This window comes from Macaca thibetana, chromosome 11 (genome assembly GCF_024542745.1).
Source record: "Macaca thibetana thibetana isolate TM-01 chromosome 11, ASM2454274v1, whole genome shotgun sequence".
Lineage (NCBI taxonomy): Eukaryota > Metazoa > Chordata > Mammalia > Primates > Cercopithecidae > Macaca > Macaca thibetana.
Genome location: NC_065588.1, coordinates 29441062 through 29458116, shown reverse-complemented (window position 1 = coordinate 29458116; position 17055 = coordinate 29441062). Strand labels below are relative to the sequence as shown.

Below are 17055 nucleotides of genomic sequence, written 5' to 3'. Positions count from 1 at the left end.
CAATGTTTGCTATAGGTTTAAGAGGAGTAGAGAAAAATACATGCATGCCAGGCATTTTTCATTCTTGGAAAAGATTTTTCAATTCAAAGCCTATTACAAAATGAGCCACAGTGTCTAGCTGCCCTACAATAGAACTCTCAGCGCAGCACCATGGCTTACCACTGGAATGTGTAGAGGTAGTGTTACCTATGTAACAGGGAAAGAAAGTGTGCATTAGTAGGCACTAGGAAATCCTACAGAATAGCCAAACTCCCTACTTTTAACTTTCTACCATCATTAGATGTTTAAGTTGTACTCAACTCTATTTCCATGGTTTTATACATTGAACAGATCCAGTCCTTTACATTCAGACAAATCAATTATTTGTATAGTACAGGGTTTATCCATTTCACCAAGCATGAAGAATCATCTAGATGCTTATTAAAAATATAGTCTCCTCAGCACCACCCAAGACCGTGGTCCCAAGGGTTCAAGGAATCTGGGTGTCGTTTTTATTTCTCCCATAGTGATTCCCATTCACTTTTACAAATCGCTATTGGAGTGGTTATTGCACACCTGAGAGGCAAGCTGCATAAATTAATGATCAGTATGATGGCTCAATAACAAAGGAATAACATCACCTGACTTTTCTAAATCTCATTGGTCATTGATCACGTCGCATTCTCAGTGACATATCAAGAAGGGAAGGGGTGTGTGTAGGAGCCACTGCTCCAGCAGGGAGGAGTATTTCAGTATTTTATCACTGACATTCTTTGTAACTGCCAACTTTTGCTTTGTTTCATCGTTTTTAAAATCTTTATAGCCAGTGGACCCCTTACTGCTTACAATCATGCACACGTTGCCACTGACTCCTTTCTTTGGTAACCACAGTACATTCTAGTTAACTACCACACATTTACAATATCTCATTATTTTGTGTCTTTACTTACTTTTTGTCTTTCTCCCCGTATAGGCTCTAAGCTCCATGACACACTTTGTCAATTTTTTCTCTATGCCAGATGCTAGTAATTATAGACTTACATGGCTAAAGCACTTACCCATTTTGTGCCAATTGCAGGGATTGAGGTTACCAGATGTACTGTGGTAGACTAATGTTGACTTAGGTCTGGAAAATGAAATAAAAATTAGATAAGTACAACAAAATGGAAAGCTAATGAAAGAAAAAATAAGGAAAAATAATATTTAGACAGATTGGTTTCAGTAACTCATCTGATTAAGGCAACCTATGAAAGGCTTCCATCGTTCATTCTTTCTCTGGGTTAACAAGCAAAATGGAAGAAGACTAGGAAAAGCGTGTGTGTGTGTGTGTGTGTGTGTGTGAAAGAGATGTTAAATAGGAGTGACATAGTATGGAGCACATATGTGTGAATTCACATAAGAAAAATTTAATTCTGTTTACCATTCACTAACAGACCCAAATATATGAATAACCTATTTTTTTTTTCCTTTGTACCAGGAAGCTTCCCCACACACCGTGACTGAACTTTTGGCATTTACCAGAGTTCAATTAAAAAATATATTCTCTCATTTCATCAATTTCTATCTCCTTTGCCCTAAAAGAGAAAGCTGAATTTTAGACTACTGAATAGAAAGAAAAGCCTTTTGGTTATCAAGAATTTTACAGTTAAGTGATTTAAAGGTTTTATTACTTTATGGGTAGCCAAGTACTAAACTGTATTTATAAAACAACGAAATGCATATATGATGGCATATTAGGAACTCCATAAAATATTGAAATACACACTTTCACACATTTGGGGTCTTGTACAATGAAATGTCTATATTTGGAAAATGGGCCTAATATATTCACTCTGCCCCTCTCGAAACCTTTGAAAGCCCACTTGAGCATCCACACCTGTGAACTGCAGTATACCATCCTACAGCTAGCATGAGATTGACGACTGTATCAACTGGAATTAAGTCTGCCACTGCCTTTGGAGTAGCTTTTAAGGCCCGAAGAAACCCTTTCCCAGCCTGCATAGGAAAAAGAACATAAAATGTTAATCCAGGTCTTAAATAATAGCTGGGGCTAAAGTATGTATCATCAAACTGATTATACTAGTGCAGTACGTGAAAACAGCTAACATTGATCCACTGCTTACCAGGTTCTTATGCTAAGTCTGACTTCCTCAGTCTATCCTACCTTCCCAGCCAAGCGCATCTCCAGCATTTCCATGAACTACTAGTGTTCCTCACGTTCCTTCAGGAAATAAAATTCCTCGAATTTGTGAGAGGTTAATAAACTCAATTAACAAACACCAAGAATAAACTTTTACATCTTAAAAATTCATAAAACATGTTAAGAATTAAGGTTATACAAATTTCCCATTAACTTTCCCATTAATATTTGTTTACCATTTCCTTGATGATTTTGTTTTCTGCTAGGGTTTATTAGCTTACAAGCAATAGTAGGCACTAAAAGTTTAAGAAACATTTATTTGAAAAACATTAATTGGTGAAATTCCACCATTAATAAAATAAAACTTTTTTTTTGGCTTGGAAAAATTGCCTTATTATTTACTTTTTATTCAGCATCTTAGTTCACCTCACAGATCACTGATGTTACATAGATGCAAGAATTAGGAATTATTCATGTCAATAATTTGTTGAGTTTATGAAATTGATTCTTTGCGCTTTGCATGTTTCCAACATTGATTTGCAATGATTAGCACTTTCTTATGTTACTCAGTTCTGTTGTCTTATAACTAGCTCCCCTTCTTTCGAACATAAGAAACCAATCTAGAACATTTTAGAAAATGTAAATAAATATGCAGCTTTGCATATAATGAAACCCGCTTTGGGATCATGTTAAAATAATGATGTTCTAAGTCACTAAACGTTCACCCCAACTGAACTTTTGTAGAAGAAAGAGTTGAAGGCAGATGGGAAACAGAAAGAAAAGGGCTGCTTGAAAAATCAGACATCGGAAGGAAGATCTTTGTCACTGTTATAATTCACTGTCTCATATTCATATTGCAATTCATGTTGACCCTAGTTCTGGGAGGAACAGAGACAGAGTCTGAAGCACAGTCTAAATCCCTAATAAGATTTAAACGCATTTAGATCACTGATTTCCTATTCATTGTACAAAACAGTGAAGTGGGGTTTAGACCCTAAATGCTTCAGTGTGAGCTGTGAAGTCCCACAGCTTGGCTGGATCAATCTGGACTTCGGGGAGATGCGCACTGAGGGCTGCTTACCTAGAGGAGCCACGTTTCTCCTGGTAAGAGATTATTGAAAAGGTGTTGCCTATATTCATGGATTTTTGTATTTGAAAAATTTGCTGCAATTGGTAGTTCTCTTTCTTGTATTCATTAAGAATTATTGATGTATATCTCTTTTCTATACACACACATAAACTCTTACATGTGTTTTATAATCAAGAATTTAATAATCTTTGAAGATATTTCTACTGCATCCTCAATTCACTGCACTAATTCATGTGATTATAAACGGCAAAAAGGGGGAAATACCCCCATCTTGTGGTAACTAAAGAAAAGTCCTGATGCTCAAAGACTTCAAAAATAAAACTCCTAAATAGTAACTGATAGCACATTACCTCTGTTTTTCTGATAAAAAATTCTCAAAGAATAAAATAATTTCATCCTGCCTCTATATTACAATTAGAACAATTAAAATAATGTGCCTCAATTGTTAGTAAAGTAGCATTTATATTTTTGGATCAATGAAGCTAAGTCAGCACTAAGAATTTTGTTACTCTTCCTCTACTACATTTCAGGGAGTTATTTCTTCATTGTTATACATACCGCAATAATTAGTCCATTAGGTCCATTTATATTATCAACCCAACCCTAAAAGAAAGAAGATTTCTGTTGGTTACACATTTCAGAAAATTGTTTTATCTTTGGAACATCTGCAGTCTAATCTTAATAAATTTCAAACAAGAGCACTGAGATCCCAGCCAATAGAACTATCTAATTCAGTATTATTTAGATCTCAAAAGATAAAGGCAAATCACTGGCCATTTTCTGTACTTTATTTGACTGTGGAAAAATTAGAATTTTGCCAGGATTGTTTTTCTTAGCAGGAGCCATGAATGGTTTTCTGGTGTTTTATGACCTCTTATGGACCTTGTCCTTATATCATGATCTGCTAAGCAATTCACCAACCATCCTTCTCCACCTTAGTCCTGATTTCAGCCTCCTTAGGAGAACATTGAAAACATGATTTGTGTTAATGGCCCATTTCTTGACATTTTTTACCAGCTATAGAGTCCATGACAGATATATATACGTGTGTGTGTGTGTGTGTTTCTGTATGTGTATTGACTTGCTTAAAGATGTTACAGAATGATTATGTTTAAGAGCAGCTAGAGGGAAATGTGTTTTTAAGTTTGTTTCTTAAGACCTAAGCCATTCAGCTGACCTTATTATGTCTCTTTACATTACAGTATAAAAGTCAAATGTGTGTGTATAATGGGAGAGGAGAGAGAAGAGAGGAGAAGATGAAGGGATTAATATTTGTTGAGCCTTTTAGTAGGGACCAGGCTTTTACTTGAGACTGAGCACTCCTCATACATTGTCTCATTAAATCAACTCTCCAAAGTAGTATCTGTCCTGTTTTATGGAAGGGACAACTCAAAAACATTGCATTACCAGTAAGTAGTGGAGCTGGAATTTACCCCAAAGCTTCACAGATTTGCTTTGAAGAAGATGATGTAATTCAAAGTACTTTCAAAAGGTCATGGCAGTATGCTGAGGTTTAAAAAAATTAGTATTCCTAAACTGAGATCCTTCTGTGAGCTTTGAAACTCTTGTTTACCCTGGCAGTTATAATACTACCAATTTGGCCACTAAGGACATTCTGGTATGCTTAAACTACAGTAAGAAAGCCAAGATATGAAACCATCACCCATGGGAATTTTGAGACTAGAGTAATTAGAAGCTAATTTAAGCTCTCCATCCAACTCTAGGACAGTCAAGGTAACTGCCAGAGGAGCCACATGCTGGAAACCAAAGTGGAATTTTGCCCTAGTTCATATTCGATCGGCTGCACTTAGCTATAAATCCTGAGGAGGAGAAGAAAGACATCAGAAAGTAATTGGGCTAGAAGAACCTTAGTTTGGAAGCAAAACACAGAATCCAGGTGAGTGGGCTTACTGGGAAAGGCTCCTGCCAAGTTGCTCCCACAATGGAGGGCCTTATGATGGCAATGTTCAGGTTCCTGCTCTCTTGCTGCACCACCATTTCTCCCAAGGCCTTGGTGTAGGTGTAAATATTGGGCCAATCTCTGATCAGCTTGGGTGCAATCTCTTCAATAATAGCATCGTCTAACCACCTAAAAGGTAGTCAGAATAAAGAGAATTCTAGTAACGTATGTTAGACAATAAACCAAAAGGAAAATGTGAGACACAATCAAACAAAACTTCCACCTTTTGGCCTCGGTTCTGGAATTCAGAACAGTCACATGATACCAAGGTTGAGTGTGTACCTGTTCAAAGCATGCACGAGCCCTTTGCTCTCCACTGCTAAGCCCAATCTTATCCTATGCCCTCCCATCCAAACAGATAGGTAGGTAGGTAGGTAGGCAGGCAGGCAGGTAGGTAGATAGACTGATAGAATCAATAGCAATACTACTTTATTACGAATAATAGTATAGGGCTATTAGTACTACTACTTTAGCTCTACTGCTACTTTATCAGTATTGATTACTACTTTATTGTAGTAGTACTAAAATAGAGGTTTAGTAGTACTATATTAGAGGTTATTTTTACTTCCTCTCCAGCAAGCTCATAAGTACATTCATTGAACACATATTTGAGTCCCAGTCATTCTCCCAGTAGTGTGCTGAATGCTGTGTTCAGGGCGTTAGAGGCTCTCATCCAAGGTGCTTCAGTGGCAGCCCTACTCAGTGTTGTCCAATAAAAATCCGACGTAGTAATCCTGAAGCCTTTAGCTTTAAATTTTAAAAATTTCACTGAATGCAAATCAAATCAAAGCGACTACTTTTGGCAGACTTACAATCTGTTTTAGCAAACCTATGTAATGCATTTTTGAAGATCTGTTTAAAGTCTATGCTAATAATTTGATAATTATCTCCAGAGATTTCCAGTAAATTCTGAAGTCTGTCAAGTGGGGTGATTATAGTGCTCTGAAATAGCTTCAAAATCACGATTATTGACTACTCCTATTTACAAGATAATGTGTATCATGAATAACAAAGTTACATAGCATCAGCCTAATCTTTCTTAAAAATATGTCAGAACCACTTGATAACCCCAAAGTCTATCTACACCTCTCTAAGAAAGCAACAAAAGTATTGTCAATTATATATGTAACATTCTTCTAGTTAACAGATCTATGTGGTTAAATTATTGATATAATATAGCTTTTTAAAAATTAAGCTGCCGAAATATGCTAGTGTGATTTTTCTAATCAATGTGGTACATCTATTTCCACAGAACTATACTATTTTGATTGTAGAAAATCTTCAGTTACCACTTGGCTGACATGACAAATTTTTGAGCCACTAAGATGTACATGATGTTAAGACGTATTCAGAATCACAACTTTCAATTTTAATGCCTCATTTGATCCTGAGTTAGAACATGGGCCTTGACTATAATGTTTCCATTTTTCTTGCTTTGCTTCTATTAGTGCTGAGTGTGTTCTGGATACTCAAATAGCTTTTCATTTAAATTGAATAGAGAAAGATTGAGGGGTTCTAGAATTAAAAACAACTTCCACTACATAGAAATATCTAGGGTATTTTAATTATATGGTCACCTGGGGGCTGGGAAAGAATACAGGATGATGCGGACACCTCTCCATCTTAACAATAATCCTACCACTATCTCATTTCATACAGTGGATTGACTGACCTGAGACCATTTTTCTCTCACCTGCAAAAATATGTAGTTTAAGAAAACCAGGTCTTGAGGGAATAGAGCTTAATTTCAATAAGGCTATGAAGAAAAAAATCCTAGAAAACATCAGAGCCCAAAAATGTGCTGGGAATGTATGTCACATGGCCAGTACCAGTTGCTGTAATTAATGCTGGGGTACACGGAAAGGATAATACTTGGGGGATAGGGGCCTTATAAAGCTTGGTGAGTTTGCTTGTCTTAGAAAATTTTGGTTTTGTAGATTTCTGACAGCACGCATGCAAGAAATTTTAATATTCTATAGATGACTTGCCTCTGCTACTCTCAGCTACACCTGTCCTCCACTGTTTTATCTTCTCATTCCAATTGTACTTGTGAAAATGGCAATAATTATACTCATTCTAAATTCTCATGAGGATAAACAAGAATATAAATTATCTCGTTCCAACTGTACTTGTGAAAATGGCAATAATTATACTCATTCTAAATTATCATGAGGGTAAACAGGAATATTCAAAACTGCATTTAAGCTCTTTGATAAAACAAAATGAGCCAATAAACCTAAGGCATTGTTATTTTTTAATAAAACAACCAGTGAGCATACATCTTTGTCGGTAATAGTTTTAAAATGTCATTTCTGGCCCAGTGCGGTGACTCAAACCTGTAATCCCAGCACTTTGGGAGGCTAAGGAAGAAGGGTCATTCGAGTCCAGAAGTTTGAGACCAGCCTGGGCAACATAATAACACCCGGCCTCTACAAAAAAGTTTTAAAAAATTAGTGGGGCATGATGGCGTCCACCTGTAGTTCCAGCTACTCAGGAGGCTGAGGGAAAAGGATTGCTTGAGCTTGGGAGTTGGAGGCTCCAATGAGCCATAATTGTGCCACCATACTCCAGCCTGGGTGACAGAGACCCTGTCTGAAAATAAATAAATAAATAAAACAAATAAAAATAAAATATCATTTATAATACATCTAGACCATCTGCAGCTCATCCAGCCACTTCCTAGGTTCAGAGGAGATTAGTGTAATAAACATGCACATCCACTGGTTGGGCCAAGCCATTCTTAGGACTTAAACAGTCAGTTCAGGGTTGCTGCTGTTGTTTGTTCTCAATTTGTTTTTAAAACAGTAAATAAGTTAGCATAGATAAAAAACAATACATAAACCAAAATGCATGTCTGAAATTAATCTAAATGTCCTCCAGTATACTCAAGAAGATGTTTTGAACCCATGGGTCTCAAATTCTAACCTTGAATTGCTTCAGAAGAAGCATAAAGTCATTTAAAATTTCAGAAAGCAGTATGTATATGTCTATGTGTGTTCACATATACACACATACACAATTTCTTCTAAAGATTACTATCAATTTTGGATTCAAACTTATTGAAGCAACATGATTATATCATTAATAGTTTAATTATTTGTGTATTTACTGAATGAAATACCAAGAGGCATATGTATTTCCCCTCCCCTGATCCCCTCAATTTTCTTATGCAAGAAGTGGGCAAGCCTTGTAGTTTATCAGGAAATCTGTTAGAGAGTAAGTAGTGGACACACTGCCTTATGATAACGTTTGCTCTCTCTTTCTCCAGGCTAGATTATGTCATTCTCTTGATTGTTGTAGTTATCAAGTTGTATTTGCTTATGTGTCTTACTCCCCACTGGACAGTGAGTCCAGAAGAACAGGGATGATAATTTTTATCGCAAGTCTAATCACCTTTCTGCCCCCAGGAGCCAGCTGCCTTATTCAGTAAATGGATGCTCTTCCGCATGATAATCTTGATGGGCCAATTTCTGTACTATATGAAGTTTTAGGAAGCAGAGATAGACAATGATAAGGAGAGAGCAGATGAACTCAAAAGAAGACAAGGTTGTAGAGAGAATGTGGGAAAGGAAGGAAGGGGATATCTTTGTAGAGCAGGAAACAAAATTGGAAGTAAAGTGTCCAGTGGCAGTGGTGAAAAGTGTTGACCAACCTTGGTTTGGTGAAGGTGGCTTCAAGGTCAACTTAAACTTTCCAGTGGGAAGCAGGGTATTTCTGAGCATAATGCTTATGGAGAATTGGCCTCTTTATTTCCCTCAAGACTTTTACAGAGCACCTAGCCTGGCTCAAACATGAGCCAGATGCTGAATGTCCTGACAATGGCCTGCCATTGTGAAAATTACTCAGTTTGGTTAAGAAACAATTTAATCTTATTCTGGTTTGTAATTTAAAGCCTGCTAATATAAAAGTACACAGAATTTTCATTTTTTATTTAGCTACTTAAATATTTTGAAGCTGTGCCGTCCTGAAATTAAAAGCACAAGTGCTAGAATCAGCTTTCACCATTCCCCTAGAAGAGATCAGCTTTTTTAGTGTTAACAACGTATTCTATAGCACGAAGGCAAAAAAGACTACTTTCCAACATCTGACCTCCTTTCATATCTCCCAGAGGGCTGTGATAAGGGCCACTGCTGCTGGCTGTGGGGGCCTCCATTCCCCTGCCTCTCACACCTGCACCCTCAGTGCACATGCCGCCTCTCCTTTTTTACATGGCAGATTAGCTGTGTCTTCTGGTGACCGTGTAGCCTCAGAAGTGTGGTTTTTAGTAGGTACAGATCTACTAGGAACTTTTAATTAAAACCTCTAAGAACTGAAAGACAACAGGAGGCAAGGAGAGCAGGAGAAAGAGGGAGCATAGAGATAAAGAAGATAAATGGTCCTAATTTCAAATGAAGACTGCTCAGTGAAAAAGTTCCTTAAGGCCCTCTTTCCCAAACTTGCCTGCTCATAAATATGAATTACACAGGGCCCCTGGGAAAAATCCAGATTCCTGGGTGCCATTTGAGAATCACTAAATACATCTGCAGAGTTAAGAGTCTGATAATCTGTATTTTCAACATGCCCTGGAAATTCCAACAGTCAGGCAAATCAGGGAATCACTAATTTAAAAGAAGTTCACTCCATAAACCGAAGTCATTGAGATTTGAATATATCAGGATTAGCTCTCAAAAACGCATTGCTTCTTGGAGTAAAATTTCAACAGAATTGAATTTTAAAAGAATTAAATCCCTGGTACGAGAAATGCAAAACATGACAAGTATGCATGTTCTAATTGGAGTTAATTTGATAGGTGCAACCCCATATGCAAAGCAGTAGCCATGTCCTACTGTTTTTTTATTTCCCAAAACATGGAGGTGTTTTTTATATCTGTTGTCATGCCCTGGTTCTTGTCTTCCATACCACTCCTCTCTGGTAATGAGTCTCGCCTCCTCTGTCTACTCCCTATGCTAATCCACTGCCTCCCCCGACCTCTGGCCATATTAATATTCCTGAAGCCCACTTTCATTGGCACTTTTCCATGATGAAAACAAATGAACAAACAACCCAAAATTACACACAAAAATGCATGCACACACATGGCCCTCCTTCAATAGATCTCCACTGCTTAGAGAATTAAATACAATTCCTCTGCATAGTATGCAAAATCTCCACAGTATGGCCCAGCCTACCTCTCCAGTTTGATCTCTAACTGCTTCCCTACACGTAACACGTGTGCTGCCAAGATGGACTTCTGGCTGTGTCCCAAACACGCGTGGCTTTCCCAGCTCCAGCTGCCCTGCCGGGCACGTGTGCACATCTCACCTATCCACTCTCTATCCACTCTTCCAAGTCTTCTCATACGCCTCCCTCCACTCCACCAGTTTCCCCACCACCGCACGTGTATAATTCTGCCCTGTTCTGTTTGTCTTGGATATGAACTCTTTGGAACATAGTCTGTATCTTAAGAAAGCACGTGTGGTGCTCTTTTTTTTTTTTTTTTTTTTTTTTTTTTGAGACGGAGTCTCGCTCTGTCGCCCAGGCTGGAGTGCAGTGGCGCGATCTCGGCTCACCGCAAGCTCCGCCTGCCGGGTTTATGCCATTCTCCTGCCTCAGCCTCCCGAGTAGCTGGGACTACGCCGGCTATTTTTTTGTATTTTTAGTAGAGATGAGGTTTCACTGCGTTAGCCAGGATGATCTCGATCTCCTGACCTCGTGATCTGCCCGCCTCGGCCTCCCAAAGTGCTGGGATTACAGGTGTGAGCCACCGCGCCCGGCCAGAAAGCACCTTTTAATCTCTACCACTGCCAAGTTTGTGAGTAGACTGGAAAGACCGTGGGCTTCAGAATCAAGTGGCCATGGATAAAAATTGTGTCTGAGAGACTTTCAAGGAGTTACTTAGCCTTTCTGAGCTTTTTGCTCCGTGATGAGTATAGCAGTGATAATAACATCAACCCTACAATATTACGTTATGGAATTAAATGTCGGTGAAAGTGTCTTGCTCGTTGCTCAGTAATGATTCATGTCCCCCCTTCCCTTCTTAATTCAGATTTATTTACATATGTTCAATAGAGCCATAAATATTTGTGATTCTGTTTTTCTAGTACCTGGTTCTAGTTATTCCAGGTTTTTATACAGGCACAAAAGCCCTTTTCTTCTACACTGGTTTCCCTAAGAGGAGTTACCTTGACCTAAAAAATAAGGAAAGCACCAACCATAAAACCCTGCTTTTCTTGGTCAGTGAGGTGCATTTTAAAAAATAAACATTCTACATAAGCTGTTATTCTGGAAAACTGGAATTTCACTGGCAATCCCTGATCCATTTATGCACACCAGCTAGGCAGAAGCTGGTAATATGAAGGTAGAGCTGAGTCAGAATCAGAATTGGTGACTGGAATGAGGGGCGGAAGACAACTACAGATATAAGAACCGGGAAAATGAGTTGCTTAACACTGATTAACGGCCATGCTTGTCATACTCATTAAAAGCATTAACTCCTGATTTAAGTTATTTAAAAAATATATTTATGCTAATGTGCTAAAGTTTTTGTACTAACAAAATCAAATTTCATCTTTCTGGAATATTTCAGGGCCAAGGTAATGCTAAAAGTTTTTAGATAGGGGCTAAAGAAAGGGAGCTCAGGCCTGACAGTCTCGGGATACAGGATGAATAGAAAATGGGGGGGAGCTGAACGAGCAGAGACTGCAAAGGTTGGGACCAGGGTGTAAGCATGGGGTTCACGTTCACAGTCCCATTATTAACAACCCTGAGCAGTACCACTGCTGCCCAAGCAATCAGGAAAGCTCCGGGCCAAAAATGCAAATCCTTCTTTATTTCCCAGACCTGGAATTCCCATTCAACTGATTTTCTGGAAAAATAAGGTTTCATTTTACATCGTCACAGTGATTTTCTTGAGAATATAATGCCAAGAGTACAGTTTCAAGATCATCTTGTTGTCTAACTCCTGGTTCCTTATAAATAAATAAGTAAGAACTGCTGAACTACTAAGAGCAAAGGCAGCCACTAGACTCCTGGAAGTTACCGTTAACAACAACAACAACAGAAACAAAAAACTGTCCCCCAGGCATTTCTCTGTTGCACTGAAAGAAAGAAAAACTCCCAAGGGAAATAGAAACCTAAAAACCTTGGAAAATAATTCTATTTTAACACAGATCAATGACTAAATAGAGAATTAATCAAAGGAACAAAGTATTTTCCTAAAACAAAGAAACAAAACCTGGATTTAGGTGAATTGGTATTTATTCAGAATGATTTTTAATGTTTTTATTCTAAAACTTCCAAAAATTCCCTCTGGTATAGGAGTCATTGAAATAGTTGTAGATCATGGTATAGTTGGTGAGGGGTTGCTGGGTTTTATTTAAAGTGCTATTCAAAACTTAACATATAGGTTTCATTCAAAGTTTAAGAAGAAAAAAATGAACAACCAGAAACAAGGGTAAGATGTGGGGATATGGATAGATATTTTATACTTAAGACTTCTGCATCCCAAAATATCAGCTTGTGATGGAATTCTGTCATCTATTCTTGCTTCAGTCAAAACAAACAAACAAACACAGTCAAAACAGTATCAACAATAATCATGTAGTGCCACCAAAAGCTTTTCATTCATTCAGCGAGCATTGAGTCCCTAGCTGGAGATGCAAAGAGGAGCAAGAAATATCCTCTTCCACTGAGAAGCTCATTGTCTAATGTAGAATGTAGATAAGCAACCAGACATTCAGAATGACCTGTGTTACGAGCAATAATAAAGCTGGACACTGGGTACTATGGGGGCACTTGGGAAGGGTGCCTAAGCCAGAGAGCTTCACTGGGGAGCCTTGATGTCTGAGTAAGAATTAACCAGGTGAAGCAGAAGGGGAGATAAACTCTAGGAACAAACAGAGAGTTTCGAGTGCACAGGCAGGCAGAGTGTGAGGAGGGAAGGCCTTACTTCTTTGTGACTGCAGCATGAAAGTAAGGGGAGGGCTGGATGTCCTAATTAATCTTGAATTAGCAAATAATAAGTATTACTTTTCTCTATTTTTTAAAAAAACTTAGTTCCTTAATTGCACCCAAAATTTATCTGTTGAGATAAAGTAACTTCATTCCTAGTTCTAATTAGTTGCTTAAATAATTGTTATCCTTGGAGAGCAGTAAATGACAAATGGACATTAAAAATTTTGTACAAATGTCAGTTGCAGTTTGTTCATAAATCATGTAGCAATTACCTGCCTTGTCTGATTAACATATACTTGAGGGAGGATGGAAAGTGCTGAATGTCTGAAGGTAAATCAACTCTTCCTCTGGGAGGTGAGTTTATTCTTTTTTGAAACCTAGGGGTATTTTGTGTCTGGACACAGTTTGGGAGGAAGTGGTATGGAGTACCTAGAGAAGCCCTTCTCTATGGGTGAACTCTTACTTCTTTTCTTTTCTTTTCTTTTCTTTTTGAGACAAAGTTTTGCTCTTGTTGCCCAGGCTGGGGTGCAATGGTGCAATCTCAGTTCACTGCAACCTCCACCTCCTGGATTCAAGTGATTCTACTGCCTCAGCCTCCCAAGTAGCTGAGATTACAGGCATGTGCCACCACACCTAGCTAATTTTTTGTATTTAGTAGAGACGGGGTTTCATCATGTTGGTCAGGCTGGTGTCGAACTCCTGACCTCAGGTGATCCACACACCTTGGCCTCCCAAAGTGCTGGGATTACAGGCGTAAGCCACCACACCTGGCCTCTTACTTCTTTTCTCTGATGTACTCTCGGGCTCTTTTGCTACCTCAAACTGCACTATGACCTGTCAGGTGTTAGAGAGATCAGCAGTGGAGAAGGTCCAGGAAACAGTCTGGAATCAAAAGGGGTCTGCCTCTCTCCTGGACATATCAAATATGAAAGCATCACATTTACCAAGAGACAACACCATAAGAGGGTAACTGACAGAAACCAATTCCATCCTGAAAATGCTCTGAGGCTTTAAACATACTTTATTGTCTAGACTTTGGGCCTCAGAGTACACCTGCTTTTTCTCCCACTATCCTGATGAACTCTGCACTCTAAAATTTTTCTCTGTACCAATTTAGCAAACCTCCATTTATTAGCAACTTTAACCTCCAGATCCTTTAGATGACTTTCATTCTTCTTTGTCCTGGATATTTTTACATGACAGACAAAAATATCTATTCTCAGAGCTGGAGGAGATAAAAATATTTGCCCTGAAGGGAACAAACTCTTGATTTAGCTAAAACTTTTTAAAGAGTTTATATTAAATATAAATACAGTATTATATAAAATTATAATGTGACAAATTCATTGTGAAATAGTCCATCTTTCTGTTGTAATACTTTTTATGTAGTTTTTTTGTTTTTTGTTTTTTTTAAAGGTAAGCTTAGTAAAATGGAGCAGTAGAATAAATAAGCAGAAAACAAACTTAGAATAAGACCTGAGCTGTGTCCTAAGATGAAAGTGGTTTCTGCTGGTTGGCAAGAAGAGAAAAATCTTAGACATTATTTCTCTTGCATCATAGGACAGTAAGGAAAGTGTGTCTCAGTCAAATAAGTCAAGAGACTGTCACCTTCTGCTAGATATTGGAGCAATTCTTATTCTTCATCAGTTCTTCCCCCCACCCTCCTTTTTTTTTTTGAGACAGAGTTTCACTCTTGTTGCCCAGGTTGGAGTGCAATGGCACAATCTCGGCTCATTGCAACCTTTGCCTCCCAGGTTCAAGCGATTCTCCCCAGGTTCAAGTGATTCTCCTGCCTCAGCCTCCCAAGTAGCTGGCACCTGTTACCATACCCAGCTAATCTTTGTATTTTTAGTAGAGATGGGGTTTCGCCATGTTGGCCAGGCTGGTCTCGAACTCCTGGCCTCAGGTGATCCACTAGCCTCAGCTTCCCAAAGTCCTGGGATTACAGGTGTGAGCCACCGCGCCCAGCCACTAGTTCTTTTTTAAGAATCATTTGATTAAGTGATGTTAAACACTCCCTAATACTGCAATAAGTGTTTTATATAACTATTCAACTTCACAACTATAAAATGGGCCCATTTTACAAATGAAGGACCTGGGGCTCAGAGAGGGCAAGGAAGTTGCTCAAAGTCACACAGGTAGTTACTGGTGGAGCTACACCAGACTCATGTCAGTCTGAACTGAAAATTTTTCTTCTGAACTTTTATTCTATACATTCTACTTGCTTTATCTAGTGACAATGCTAAGCTCATTAAGATCTGAGAAACCACTTCCATGTATAGTATTCCCAAGTACCTCACAATCCTACACAATTCCACAAAATGTTTAAGAATTTTCTATCCCCTTTCTCTTTTAGCAATATATTCCCCACCAGAACTAGCAGACAAGGTAGCTAAAGCTAGCACCATTTCAAAACATTTGCTTCAAAAGTGTTTCACTTCATCATCTCATTAATAGCTACAAAGAATCAAAGAGAACAACATTCTACCCGCCCCTTGATCCCTTTATTAGACCAACTTACTCAAGGGAATCAATGATTTTTTTTGGCTCCACAGGGCACGGATAGATAACTTCATCGATGTGCTTCAGGTTACAATTTGAATAGGCAGTAGAGATATGTATAAAGGCTTCCAGCTTTGGCATCTGACTAGCCATAAGCAAGAGTTGCCGGGTGGCAGTGACGTTAAGTTGCACAGCATGTCTAGAGAAGATTAAGTAGAAGGAAATACAATGAGATAAGTCAGCATCATGCCTTGCTATAACTGTACCTACTCCAATAACCGGCATACCTATCAGATTTTGGTGGCTGCACCAAACACTAGGGAGAGAAGGATGGGTCATGGCTACACAGTTATGTGATACTCGGAATGTTTTATGTAGTGATGATGTGTTTTGTGCACATAAATCCTATTCACTGACACACTGTACATATATCTAGAGGACAGTTGGTTCTAATCAACTGAAAAAAGAATTACAATCCTCTGAATTTGTAAAGGTGCTTCTATAGGCAGCCATTAAAAGAACAAAAACATGTAAATTAAGCATCTAACTGAAGAAGTTGGAAAATATAAATAAACTTGAGGGGAGCAACAGTAGAATTTTTAAATGAGCAATGTAAGTTGGTAAAGGTCCAGGCCAGACATGAAAATTGGTGTCAAAGTCTAAAATTGCAGCTAGTAGAATACAAAGCTATATAAACAGTATGTGATAACAATGAAATAGTTCATTCCAGGAATACATGGTTTATCCAATACCAGGAAACTTACTAATTTAATTTAACTCAAAAGAGAAAAACTATATAAGAATATATATGTATTTTGAAAAGTTTAAAACGATGTTTAATTTCCATTTCCAATTTAATTAAACAAATTCACTAGAATAGGAATAAAATGATTAAGCAACATATATTTAAATTTGCTAGCCAATATCATTCTTAATGGTGAAAAGCTAGGAGCACTGCTTGTAACATCTGTGGTGGGAATAATGCCTACAATCACACTGCTACTTAACATTGTTCTGAAGTCCTAGTCCTGTGATTAATTAGAAAGAAAAATAAAATTAAAGAACAGATACAGATACTAAAAAGACAGCCACAAAAATTACTGTCGGATTATATAATTGCATACCTGGAAAATAGAAGCAGCTTTTTAAAAAGCTGAAATGTACTATAATTCAGTTAGGTGTCCACTGATAAAAATTATGTAAAAAATCACTAGCTTGCCTGTATATAAATAAAAATTAGAGAATAAAAGGGAAGAAATGTTCAAAGTTGAACATTTAAAATATATGAAATTCATCACAAATGAATATATAATGACAAAAAACAAATAACAAAAAATTGAATAAATGGGAAAACATATATTGTTTTTGGATAGGAAGAATCAATATTTTAAATATGCTAAATGTTTTTAAAGTATTCTACATATACAAGGTAATTCTAATCAAACTCCCAAG

General features: G+C 37.8%; 1 protein-coding gene across 3 annotated transcripts in view; it reads right to left on the bottom strand.

Annotated features, from left to right (window-relative positions):
• Positions 1–17055, bottom strand: part of FAR2 (fatty acyl-CoA reductase 2) — a 209780-nt gene that overhangs the window by 37972 nt on the left and 154753 nt on the right. For all 3 annotated transcript variants that reach the window (XM_050748522.1, XM_050748521.1, XM_050748523.1), the window contains exons 4-8: positions 15623–15802; positions 5121–5298; positions 3768–3812; positions 1856–1974; positions 1038–1105 (exon numbers count right to left, since the gene is read on the bottom strand). In XM_050748522.1, the coding sequence (XP_050604479.1) occupies positions 1038–1105; positions 1856–1974; positions 3768–3812; positions 5121–5298; positions 15623–15802 (590 nt within the window). The remainder of the gene's footprint in view (positions 1–1037; positions 1106–1855; positions 1975–3767; positions 3813–5120; positions 5299–15622; positions 15803–17055) is intronic.